General features: G+C 46.9%; 1 protein-coding gene across 1 annotated transcript in view; it reads left to right on the top strand.

The window, feature by feature from the left end:
• The first annotated feature begins 1356 nt into the window (after positions 1-1356).
• LOC125320688 (pre-B-cell leukemia transcription factor 1-like) overlaps positions 1357-13439 on the top strand; it is a 23622-nt gene continuing 11539 nt past the window's right edge. The window contains 5 exon segments of the mRNA XM_048293093.1: positions 1357-1692; positions 6381-6390; positions 6392-6455; positions 10820-10957; positions 11058-11167. Of these exon segments, the coding sequence (XP_048149050.1) occupies positions 1472-1692; positions 6381-6390; positions 6392-6455; positions 10820-10957; positions 11058-11167 (543 nt within the window). The 5' untranslated portion in view covers positions 1357-1471.

The raw sequence follows: 13439 nt of genomic DNA, 5'->3' as shown, positions 1-13439 counted from the left end.
CTTCCCAGCGAGTTCTGGGAATTCCAAGGGATCCCTGGAGCGGAACCGGGCGAGTTTTCCCCCCTGGCTGCGGAATTCCTTGGGAAAAGGGGATTTTCCCTCCCCTCTGGCCCCTGATCCAACCCCATCCCAGCCTGGAATTCCCTGGAAACAAGGAAAAAAAGGAATTTCCTGGCTTTTCCTGGGAATTTCTGCTCTGGGGGAGCTCCAGGCTCTGGTTTGGGAATTCCTTGGGATTTTTGAAATCCAGATCCCTTTTTTTTTTCCTCTGAGGGAGGGAATGGGATTTTTTTTTTTTTAAATCATTCCAGCCCAAAAAAAATGGAGGAAAACGGGAATTTTTGGATTCTCCACAGCGGGATCCCAAGCTCAGCATTCCCAGGATGTGGGAAAAGCACAGGAAAATCGCTTCCCAGGGGGGAAAAATCTGGGATTTGCTGCCTTTGAAGGGGGTTTATTTTTGGATCCAGAGGGAATTTTGGGGGCAAGAAACTCCTGGGAATAAAACCTGGGAAAAAACCTTGGAAAAAAGAGCAGCTCGCGGTGGCCAAATCCTGGAATTCCCTCGGGAAAAACGGGATTTTCCTGGATTCCGCGGGTTTCTTTTCCCCGAGATTCCAGGATCTGCAGGAGAAATTGAGCGATATCAGGAATTTTATCCCTCGCAGAGGAGCTGGGAAAGGGGGAATTTCTCCGGGATTTTATTCCAGGACTTGTGGAATTCCTCCCCCTTCCCCCGTCCTGACGAATCCCAAAGAAATTGGCCAATTTTTGGATTATTCCCGTGGGAATTATCCAGGTGTTCCTCCTTAAAAAAAGGCCAAACACCCGAACGTGGAGCCCAGCATTTCCTCCAAACCTGGAATTGCTCCCACTGGGAATTTTTAAGCTGCAATTCCTTCATTTTTCCCTTTCATTCCTTCATTTTTCCCTCTGTTTTTATCCCCAAACTGGGACCAAAGCTCTGCTTTGTTGGGATTTAACCGCTGAGCCTCAAACTGACCCAAAACGGGGCTGTGGACACAAAAAATTCCCGATTTTTGCCGCTTTTTGCGTGGAAAAAGGAGAAAACCGGGACCAACCAGCGGCGGGAGGCGGGGGCGTGGCCAACGAGAGGTGGGCGTGGTTAGAGAAGTAGATTACGTGATGACGTCACTGAGCGTGGCCGACGCGAGGGCGGGAAAGGGCCGTCCCCTCACGAGGGGGGCGTGGCCTGTGGTGGCAGTGGGCGTGGCCAGCGCCATGGCGGGAAAAGGGGCGTCCCCTCATGAGGGGGCGTGGCCTCCTGTGGGCGCGGCGGGAAGGGGGCGTGGCCAGGGCTGGGCGTGACCACAACGGCGGCAGCGCGGGGGGGGGGCCGGGGGGGTGGTTCTGTGGCCGCCGGCTCGGCGCGGGCCCTGTCGCGCTCTGTCGCGATTTGTCGCGCCCTGTGGCGCTCTGTCGCGCCGGGCCCGCGCCTCCAGGCCCGCCCATGGAGGCCGCGCCGCGGTTGCTGCCCGGGGTGGCCCTGCCGGGGTCTCTTCCGCCACCTCCTCCCCCCGCCGCCGCCACCACCGGGGAGCCGCCACCCTCAGGGCCACCGTCAGGGCCACCGTCAGGGCCACCAGCGGGGCCACCGCAGCACGACACCGGCGATGTCCTGCAGCAGATCATGGCCATCACCGACCAGAGCCTGGATGAGGCCCAGGCCAGGTACGGGGAAGGGACACCGGCAATGGGCACCGGGGGACACCGGGACCGCCGTGACTCAGCGCGGGGGACACCGGGGGGACACTGAGGGGACGCTGAGGGAGGGATCTGAGGGGGAAACTTCCTCGCTATTCCCGCTTTTTCCCGGTCCATTCAGGCCCTCGCATGCCGGGTGATGCTCCCGCTTCCCACCCTGGGTTCCCCGGCTCCTTCCCGGCTCTGGGGGAATTCACGGGGATTTTGTCCCATTCCCAGTGGGTTTTGCCCCGTTCCTGGTGGGTTTGCCCCGTTCCCAGCAAGTTTTTCCCATTCTCGGCGAGTTCTGCCTCATTCCCATCGGTTTTTCCCCATTCCCAGCGGGTTTTGCCCCATTCCCGGTAGTTTTACTCCATTCCCGGTGGTTTTACCCCCTTCCCGGTGGTTCTACCCCAGTTCCAGTGGATTTTCCCCAGTTCCCAGGGGTTTTCCCCATTCCCAGCAGATTTTTCCCCCATTCCCAGCATTTCTGCCCCATTCCCAGTGGATTTTTCTCCGTTCCTGACGAGGTTTGCCCCATTCCCAGCAGGTTTTGCCCCATTCCCCGGTGGTTCTGCACCATTCCCGGGGGTTTTACCCCATTCCCAGTGGGTTTTTTCCCATTCCTGAGGGGTTTTCCCCCATCGCCTGTGGGATTTGCCCCATTCCCTGTGGGATTTGCCCTATTCCCGGGGGGTTTTGCCCCATTCCCGGGGTTTTTTCCCCATTCCCAGCAGTTCTGCCCAGGATTGTCCCACCTAACCCGCCCTGGGAATGGGAAAAAACTGCTGGGAATGGGGAAAAACCCACAGCAATGGGACAAAAATCCCTGGAAATGGGGGGAAACCCCTCAGGAATGGGAAAAAACCCACTGGGAATGGGGGAAAACCCCTCAGGAATGGGAAAAACCCACTGGGAATGGGGGAAAACCGCTCAGAATGGGAAAAACCCACTGGGAATGGGGGGAAAACCCCTCAGGAATGGGAAAAACCCACTGGGAATGGGGAAAAACCGCTCAGGAGTGAGAAAAACCCACTGGGAATGGGGGAAAACCGCTCAGGAATGGGAAAAACCCACTGGGAATGGGGGGAAACTCCACAGGAATGGGAAAAACCCACTGGGAATGGGGGAAAACCCCTCAGGAATGGGAAAAACCCACTGGGAATGGGGGAAACCCCCATTGGGAATGGGGGGAAAATCCCCAGAAATGGGGAAAACTCCCGCTGGGAATGGGGAAAACTTACTGGGAATGGGGGAAAACCCCATTGGGAATGGGGGGGAAAATCCCCAGAAATGGGGAAAACTCCGCTGGAAATGGGAAAAACCCACTGGGAATGGGGGAAAACCCCTCAGGATTGAGAAAAACCCACTGGGAATGGGGGAAACCCCATTGGGAATGGGGGGAAAATCCCCAGAAGTGGGGAAAACTCTGCTGGGCATGGGGAAAACTTACTGGGAATGGGGGAAACTCCACAGGAATGGGGAAAACCTCGCTGGGAATAGGGAAATCCCCATTGGGAATGGGGGGAAAACTCACTGGGAATGGGGGAAAAACTGCTTGGAATGGAGGAAAACCCTCTGGGAATGGGAAAAAAACCCACCTGGAATGGGGCAGGACCTGCTGGGAATGGGGAAAAACCCCACTGGGAATGGGACAAAACCACAGGGAATGAGGGAAAAAGCCCCGGGAATGGGGGGAAACCTGCGGGATTGGGGGAAACCCCACTGGGAATGGGAAAAAGCCCACTGGGAATGAGGGAAACCCCACTGGGAATGGGGCAAAACTCCCTGGGAAAGGGGAAATTCCCACTGGGAATGGGGCAAAACCGTTGGGAATGGGGCAAACAAAACACGGGAATGGGGGAAACCCCCCCCAGGAATGGGAAAAATCTCTGGGAATTGGGGAAAAAGCCCCGGGAATGGGAAAATTGGACCCGTTTGGGCCTGGAATTTTGGCCAGGAGTGAGTGGGACCCCCAAATTTAGGATAATTTGGGATAAATCCTCCATCCCCCTACCAGGAATTCCTGAATTTTAGGGAAAACCAGCGCTGGGAATGAGCAGAATTCCATGGTTTTGGCGAGTTCTGCATTCCTTAATTAACTGCGGGTAATTAACGCCTCATTAGCAGCTGCTCCAGGAGGGAAATGCCTCAAATCCCACAGAAATGGGCCTTTTTTGGGATGTTTCCCCCCTCATTTTTGGGTTTTTGGGGAGCTGGGAGTTGTCCCCGATTCCCGGGGCTGATAAAAGTCCCCGTTTTTCGTTATCTCGCCCCCAAAATTCGGCCTCTTTGGGGTGCGGCAGCCCCAAATTCCAGCTGTTTCCATGGATTATTCGGAATTTCAGGGGGAATTTTCCCTCCAAACCCTCCAATTTTGGGATTAAAGTTATTTTTTTGGGGATGGAACTGTCAATTTTGGCCCCCAAATTCCTTTTTTCTGCCTTTTCCTGGCGTTGTTTTGGGCATTCCCCACTTGCAGTGCGCATAGGGATTCCCTAAATTTGGATTTCATGGAATACTGAGGAGAATTTTGGGATATTCGGGATAATTTTGAGTTTATCGGGAGTTTTAATTCTCATAAATTGAGGAATGAGCATTTTTTAACCCAAATCCCTTCAATATTGCCCCAAACCCACCACTCTGCCTCCCAATTTTCCAGCATTTTTCATGGAAAATCCCCTTTTTTTACCCTCTGGCTGCGAATTTTGTTGCATTTGAGGCGTTTTCAGCCATTAATTAGGGATTCATTAATAATTTCCTATTAAAAATTCAATTTTTGGGCGTTTTGCCAGCCCTTGGAAAGTCCCAAAATTGGGAATCTTCAGATCCAACCTCCCAATTTAGGGCGGGAAATTGGGAAAAGGGACCCGGCAGGGAGGAGCTGGGCGGGGCCTAATTAATGAATAAGGAATGAATAATGAATGAATAATTAATGGTTAATTGTTTAATTAATCAGCCCTGCGTTTGGGGACCTAAATCGAAGGTTTTAGGCCCAGAATGGGGGGGGTTGGGGTGGGATTTCCCCCTCACATTCCCGGTTTTTTGAGGACAATGGGATCGGGAGCCGCCTTTGTTCTCCCGCGGCGGCTCCCGGGGTTTTTTTTCCCGCTGGAAATTCCCGGCGATTTTTTAGGGCAAAATCCCGAGGTTTTGGGGCAAAACCCGCGATGTTCTGAGGGAAAATGTGCCGGGATTTGAAGGGAAATCCCAGGATTTGGGGCTTGGCTGCTGAGGAGCCCGGACTGGGGACGTTGCCGGGGCGGGAAAATCGGGATTTGGGGGGAAAATCCAGGGAAAAAGGAGCGAAAAGTGGATTTTTAATGGATTTTCTGAGGGGAAAAAGGGCTCAAAAGCAGCAAAAAAAGGGATTTTGAGGGGGATTTTGCATCCAGAGGATTTTTCCCCGTGGGATTTGGGCCCAAAACCCTGGAAAATTGGGACAGGATATTAAAAATTCCATGCAAATGAGCTAAAAATCCATCATTTCTGAGGGAAAAAGGGGCTCAAAAGCAGCAAAAAAAGGGATTTTGAGGGGGATTTTGCAGCCAGAGGATTTTTCCCCGTGGAATTTGGGGCCCAAAATGCCAGAAAATTGGGAATTTTGGGGGATAGATATTAAAAAATCCGTGAAATTGAGCAAAAATTGGTTTTTTCTGAGGGGAAAAAAGTGCTCAAAAACAGCAAAAAAAGAGATTTTGACGTGGATTTTGCATCCAGAGGATTTTTCCCGGTGGAATTTGGGCCCAAAACGCTGGAAAATTGGGAATTTTTGGATTTTATATTTTAAAACATCCATGAAATGGAGCTAAAAATGGGATTTTAATGGGATTTTGGGGTTAAAATGGTGACTTCTTGAGGTGGATTTTGCATCCAGAGGATTTTTCCCGGTGTTTTTTGGTGGGATTTGGTCCCAAAAGCCTGGAAAGTTGGGAATTTTGGGATAAACCACAACCCTGCTTCACCTGTGAGGGGATTTGGGGCCAGAAAAGCTGAAATTCCCTGGATTCGTTGGATTTTGGGATGGATTTGGGCCAGAAAAGACGGAATTCCCTGGGTTTTGGGATGGAATTCGTGGTTTTGGTGGGATTAAAGTTGTTATTCCTGGAGGAAAATGGGGAAAAAAATCCAGGAGAGCCTCAAAAAGGGCTAAAAAATGAGGAATTTCGGTGGGAATTGGGCCAAAATTCCAGGAAATCCACGGGATTTGTTGGCTGCAGGAGTGAGGGAATTCCTGCTCCAAACCCTGCTTTGGGAACGAGCCCATTCCTGGATTTTTTTGGGGATGTTTTGCCTCAAAAAGGAGCATTTTTTTCCCCCCAAAAATGGGGATTTTTATCCCTAAATTTTCACCTCTTCCTATTTATTCCCACCTTCCAATTTTTATATCCCGAAAAAATCACACTGACATAAAATTCCACGAAAAAAGGCACTTTTGGTGGCACTTCCAGCTCCCAAAATCTCCCCAAAATTGGAATTCTGGCCATTCCCAGCCCATATTCCTCCCAGAAAAAAATGAGATGAAACCCCAAAAATCCCCCCCAAATTCCCATTTCCCCCCCGGATTTTCCCATTTTTCCCAGGATTTTCCTCGCTCCCTGGCTCCTCCCGAGGCGTGAGCCCGAGTTTGGGCTTTTTCCATGGATTTTGGGCTGACTTTTCCCTGGTTTTTGCAGGAAGCACGCCCCTGAACTGCCACAGGATGAAGCCGGCCCTGTTCAGCGTCCTCTGTGAAATCAAGGAAAAAACAGGTCTGGATTTATCCTTTTTATTCCCATTTTCCCCCCAAATCCCACATTTTCTCCTCAATTTCCTCCCTTTTCTGCTTTATCCCAATTTTCCTCCTGGATTCTCCGTTGAAACCTTTTGGTTTTGGAATTTTTGAAGCTGAAAATTGGATTTTTGGGGTTTTTTTTTTTTTAAGGAAGTTTTGGGGTTGTTTTTGTGGGAAATTCCAGAATTTGGGGGGTTTTAATGGGAATTCCCTCTGGAAGCTGGAAAAATGCGGATTTTTTGGTTTTCCTGGCAGGAATTGGGGGCCAAAATGGGGATGGGAAGGGTTAAAAGTTGATGAAGAAATGGATTTATGGAGGAAAAAGGGATTTAGGAATGCTAGGAAATGAAGATTTTTTTGGGAAATTGGGTTGGGAGATTTAATTCCAGAAAATCCTGGAATTATTAAACCTTTAATTACCCACTCAGGAGCACTTAATTAATCAAATTTCCATTAAAAAATTTGGAATTTGGATGTGTTTTTAATTTTAAAAATTTCCCTTTTCTTCAACTAAAGCAGGAATTTGAATTCCTTAATTTCTAAAAGTTTGATTGGGATCAAATTCCCCATCCCAAACCTCCTTTTTCCCTCAAAAACAGCCTTTAAAAACTTCATCTTCCATCAAACCCCTCAATTTTTAATTCATTCTCCGTTTAAAAAACCGCCTTTTTCTGATTAATTCGCCGTTGAAAATTCCACTTCCAATTCATTTCCCATTAAAAAGTGAAGATTTCAATCCACTTGCCATGAAAAATGACACTTAAAAATTAATTTCCTATGAAAAAGCCCTTTTGTAAATGAATTTTCCATGAAAAACTGAGTTTTAAATTAATTCGCAATTAAACCCAGCCTTTAAAAAAACTCAATTTCCCATTAACAATTCCATCTTTTGTCCATTTCCCATCAAAACCAGCAATTTTTAATCATTTCCCATTAATAATTCCATTTTTAATTCATTCTTAATTAAAAAACTCCATTTCTGCCCCTAATTTGTCCATTTTTGGGCCATTTTTGGCCTTAAAAATGGAGAGTTTGGAGTCATTTCTGGCCCTAATTAATCCTTTTTTATTTATTTCTAGACCTAATCCATCAGATTAATGATTAATTAATTGACTGATTAATTCCTGGCCCTCATTAAGCAGATTTGGGGTCATTTTTGCCCCTAATTTCTCCATTTTTGGTTCATTTTTGACCCCAAAAATTCAGGTTTTGGGTCATTTCTGCCCCTAACCTCCCATTTTTTATCAATTCTGAGCTGAACAAAGAATTCTCTAATTAATTTTTGCCCCTAATTGATCCGATTTTGGTTCATTTTCCCCCTGACGGGGCCGTTTTGGTGCTTCCCACCCCAAATCCCCTCCTTTTCCCTTCTTTTCCTGGAGCAGATCCCGACGTTTTGGGACTCTCTGAGTTCATTACCAGCAAATCCGTAATTAATGAGATGCAAATGTATTGGTAACGACCTCATTTGCATACTCAGGGAGGCCGTGGTTTAATTAAGGATGAAATTGGGAATGATGGGAATTGAATTTTCCTTTAATTATTCCCACCCTGGCTGAGGAGAATCCACAGAGCAGCTGCCGGGATTTTGGGGGCAGGAAAGGGATTTTTCCCTCAAATTCCATCAAAATCGGGGAAGTTTCAGGGTTTGGCACCAGGAATTTGTGAATTATCCCAAAAAAACCGCTGATTTGGGACAGAATTCCTGCAATTTTTGGGGGGGGAATTCCCAAGGATTTGGTCCAAGCTCGAAGCCTTGAGGATAAAAAGCCAGGAAATGGTTGAATTTTTTGGGAATTCCCAAGGATTTTTCAATTTTATCTTCCCCTCCCCCCCTTTTTTAATGGAATTATTCTTCCCAAATTCCTGCTGGCGTGGAATTTTGGAGGAATTACCCACAGAAAAATGGGAATTTTCAGGTATTTTTGAGTGGAAAAAATCCTGGATTTTGTGGGTTTTGAGGGAATAAATGCCCTGGTTTGGAGTGAGTCTGATCAGTGCAGAATTAATGAATTAGGAATGAATTAAAAATCGGGATTAATTAAGATGGAAAAGCCCTTTATGACCCATCGAGGGTGAGGGGAAACATTCCCAGTTCCTTGGGATTTACTGGGACCAGTTCCTGCCTTTCCCCACCCGCCCCCCAAACTGGAGTTGCTGCTAATTAACACCTCATTAGCATAATTAGCATAACGAGACGAGTGACAGGCAGGGAAGCTGCAGCTCGGTGACACCAAAATTCCTCCATTTCCAGGGAATTTCCTGCCTGGGACAAGGAATTTGGTGGGAATTTCACCCAAAATTTCTCTCTCTGGTGCTCAGCATCCCGCTTGGAACCACCCAAACCAAGAAAATTCCGTATTTTTCTCCATTTTTTCCCCTTTTTCTCTGTCTCTCCAGCATTTATCCACCCACAACATCCACCCAAAATGACAAAATCCCAGCTTTCCTTCCCAGAAACGCCATAAACCCCAAATCCTCTCTGTTTTTCCCATTTTTTCCCCCATTTCTCCTCTCTCCCCAGTGCTCAGCATCCATGACATCTCCCTGAAATGAGGAAATTCCGTATTTTTCTCCATTTTCTCCCCTTTTTCTGTCTTTCCAGCATTTATCCACCCACAACATCCATCCACAACCACCCAAAATGACAAAACCCCAGCTTTCCTTCCCAGAAACGCCATAAACCCCAAATCCTCTCGTTTTTTCCCCTTTCCCCCTCACTTTTCCCCATTTCTCCTCCCCCCAGTGCTCAGCATCCACTTGGAACCACCCAAACCCAGAAAATTCCGTATTTTTCTCCATTTTTTCCCCTTTTCCTCTGTCTCTCCACCATTTATCCACCCACAACATCCACCCACAACATCCCCAAAGTAATAAAATCCCACATTTCCTTCCCAGAAACGCCATAAACCCCAGTTCCTCTCATTTTTCCCCCCTTTTCCCCTCACTTTGCCCCATTTCTCCTCTCCCCAGTGCTCAGCATCCACTTGGAACCACCCAAACCAAGAAAATTCCGTATTTTTCTCCACAAATGAGGAAATCCCATCTTTATCTCCATTTTTCCGCCCTTTTTCTCTGTCTCTCCAGCATTTATCCACCCACAACATCCACCCACAACCAGATTTCCTTCCCAGAAACGCCATAAACCCCAGTTCCTTTCATTTTTTTTCCCCTTTTCCCCTCACTTTCCCCCATTTCTCCTCTCCCCAGTGCTCAGCATCCACGACATCTGCCTGAAACCTAGAAAATTCCGTATTTTTCTCCATTTTCTCCCTCTGCCTCTCCACCATTTATCCACCCACAACATCCACCCACAACCACCCAAAATGACAAAACCCCAGCTTTCCTTCCCAGAAACGCCATAAACCCCAAATCCTCTCGTTTTTTCCCCCTTTTCCCCTCACGTTTCCCCATTTCTCCTCTCCCCAGTGCTCAGCATCCACTTGGAACCACCCAAACCAAGAAAATTCCGTATTTTTCTCCACAAATGAGGAAATCCCATCTTTATCTCCATTTTTCCGCCCTTTTTTCTCTGTCTCTCCAGCATTTATCCACCCACAACATCCACCCACAACCAGATTTCCTTCCCAGAAACGCCATAAACCCCAGTTCCTTTCATTTTTTTCCCCTTTTCCCCTCACTTTCCCCCATTTCTCCTCTCCCCAGTGCTCAGCATCCACGACATCTGCCTGAAACCTAGAAAATTCCGTATTTTTCTCCATTTTCTCCCTCTGCCTCTCCACCATTTATCCACCCACAACATCCATCCACAACCACCCAAAATGACAAAACCCCAGCTTTCCTTCCCAGAAACGCCATAAACCCCAAATCCTCTCGTTTTTTCCCCTTTCCCCCCTCACTTTTCCCCATTTTCTCCTCCCCCCAGTGCTCAGCATCCACTTGGAACCACCCAAACCAAGAAAATTCCGTATTTTTCTCCACAAATGAGGAAATCCCATCTTTATCTCCATTTTTCCGCCCTTTTTCTCTGTCTCTCCAGCATTTATCCACCCACAACATCCACCCACAACCAGATTTCCTTCCCAGAAACGCCATAAACCCCAGTTCCTTTCATTTTTTTCCCCTTTTCCCCTCACTTTCCCCCATTTCTCCTCTCCCCAGTGCTCAGCATCCACGACATCTGCCTGAAACCTAGAAAATTCCGTATTTTTCTCCATTTTCTCCCTCTGCCTCTCCACCATTTATCCACCCACAACATCCACCCACAACCACCCAAAATGACAAAACCCCAGCTTTCCTTCCCAGAAACGCCATAAACCCCAAATCCTCTCGTTTTTTCCCCCTTTTCCCCTCACGTTTCCCCATTTCTCCTCCCCGCAGTGCTCAGCATCCGCAGCCTCCCCGAGGAGGAGCCGCCGGACGCGCAGCTCATGCGCCTGGACAACATGCTGCTGGCTGAGGGCGTGGCGGGCCCCGAGCGGAGAGCGGCCCGAGGAGGCGGCGACAGAGCGGGAAGAGGCGGGGAAGGAGGAGGAGGAAGAGGAGGAGAAAGAGGAGGAAGAGGCGGAGAAAGAGCGGGAGAAGCAGCGGGAGAAGGAGGGCCCGGCCCCGGCGGCAGTGGCATCAGGTGGCTGTCCCAATGACAATAGCATTGAGCACTCTGACTACAGGGCCAAGCTGTCCCAGATCCGACAGATTTACCACTCTGAGCTAGAGAAATATGAACAGGTGATCTTTCTGCATGGAAGAGTTGTTGTTTTTCATCCCTTTGCGCTGAAATTCGATGATTTCCTGGGTTGGTTTTTGGGGTTTTTTTGGGGGGTTTTTTAACTCGTTTTTTTGGTGGGGTTTTTTTTTCCCGGTGGTGGCGGCGGCGGTGGTGGTGGTGAGAGGGCAGGGAGAGGTTGGATGAAGAGCAGGGTTTTGGCGGTTTGTGGAGGGAAGGTGGATGAGGAATTGGAATTTTAGTGTTGTTCGTGGAGGGAAATTAAAGAAAAAATGAAATTTCTCGTTATCTCTGAGGGAGATCCAAAAACGATCAGGGATTTGTCATTTTCTGTGGAGGGAAATCGAAGAAAAAATCAAATTTCTCGTTATCTGTGAGGGAGATTAAAAGATCAGGGATTTGTCATTTTCTGTGGAGGGAAATTAAAGCAAAAAATCAAATTTCTCATTATCTGTGAGGGAGATGAAAAAAGGATCAGGGATTTGTCATTTTCTGTGGAGGGAGATCAAAAAAGGATCAGGAATTTCTCATTATCTGTGGAGGGAAATCAAAAATCCAGTTTCTTGTTATCTGTGAGGGAGATCAAAAATGGATCAGGAATTTCTCATCTGTGGAGGGAAATTAAATCAAAAATTAAATTTCTCGTTATCTGTGAGGGAGATTAAAAAAGGATCAGGAATTCCTCATCTGTGGAGGGAAATCAGATAAAAAAATCAAATTTCTCGTTATCTGTGAGGGAGATGAAAAGATCAGGAATTTGTCATTTTCTGTGGAGGGAAATCAGATAAAAAAATCCAATTTTTCGTTATCTGTGAGGGACATCAACAAAAGATCAGGGATTTGTCATTTTCTGTGGAGGGAAATCAAAAAAGGATCAGGAAGTTCTCATCTGTGGAGGAAAATTAAAGCAAAAATCAAATTTCTCGTTATCTGTGAGGGAGATGAAAAAAGGATCAGGCATTTGTCATTTTCTGTGGAGGGAAATTAAATAAAAAATGAGAAATTTCTCATTATCTCTGAGGGACATCAACAAAAGATCAGGGACTTGTTGTTTGTAGGGGGAAAATAGGGGAAAAAATTGGAATTTTATTGTTGTCCGTGGAGGGAAATTAAAGAAAAAATCAAATTTCTCGTTATCTGTGAGGGACATCAACAAAAGATCAGGGATTTGTCATTTTCTGTGGAGGGAAATCAAAAAAGGATCAGGAATTTCTCATCTGTGGAGGGAAATTAAAGCAAAAATCAAATTTCTTGTTATCTGTGAGGGAGATCAAAAAAGGATCAGGGATTTGTCATTTTCTGTGGAGGGAAATCAGATAAAAAATCCAATTTCTCATTATCTCTGAGGGACATCAACAAAAGATCAGGGACTTGTTGTTTGTGGAGGGAAAATAGGGGAAAAAATTGGAATTTTATTGTTGTCCGTGGAGGGAAATTAAAGAAAAAAATCAAATTTCTCATTATCTGTGAGGGAGATGAAAAAAGGATCAAGAATTTGTCATTTTCTGTGGAGGGAAATCAAAGCAAAAATCCAATTTCTCGTTATCTGTGAGGGAGATTAAAAAAGGATCAGGGATTTGTCAATTTCTGTGGAGGGAAATCAGATAAAAAATCCAATTTCTTGGTGCTTGTGGAAGTTCATCCTGCAAAGATCAGGAATTTGCCTGTGGTTTGGGGCTGTAATTCCATTTTTGGGGGGCCTGTTGAGGCTCTGGTCCCGTTTTTTGGGGGTGTTTGGAGGCTGTAATTCCATTTCTTTGGGTCATTTTCCTGCATTCGGAGGCTGTAATCCCATTTTTAGGGGTGTTTTCAGGCTATGATCCCATTTTGGGGGAAATTTTCCTGCATTTTGAGGCTGTAATCCCATTTTTGCAGCCGTTTTACCATGTTCCGAGTCTATAATCCCATTTTTTGGGCTGTTTTGACATTAAAATCCCATTTTTGGGGGTAATTTTCCCACTTTAATCCGATTTTTGGGGCATTTTCAGGCTGTAATCCCATTTTTGGGGGAATTTTTCCGCATTTCGAGTCTATAATCCCATTTTTTGGGCTGTTTTGACTTTATAATCCCATTTTTTGGGGGCATTTTCAGGCTATAATCCCATTTGGGGGGGAATTTCCCCACCTGAATCCCATTTTTTAGGGGGCTGTTTTCAGGCTATAACCCCATTTTTTGGGGGAGAATTCCCCCACCTGAATCCCATTTTTTAGGGGCCCTTTTCAGGCTGTAACTCCATTCTTTTGGGTGGAATTTCCCCACCTGAATCCCATTTT

The sequence above is a fragment of the Corvus hawaiiensis genome, assembly GCF_020740725.1.
Source record: "Corvus hawaiiensis isolate bCorHaw1 chromosome 32 unlocalized genomic scaffold, bCorHaw1.pri.cur SUPER_32b, whole genome shotgun sequence".
Lineage (NCBI taxonomy): Eukaryota > Metazoa > Chordata > Aves > Passeriformes > Corvidae > Corvus > Corvus hawaiiensis.
Note: the sequence above shows the minus strand (reverse complement) of the source record. Positions and strands in the feature narration are given on the sequence as shown.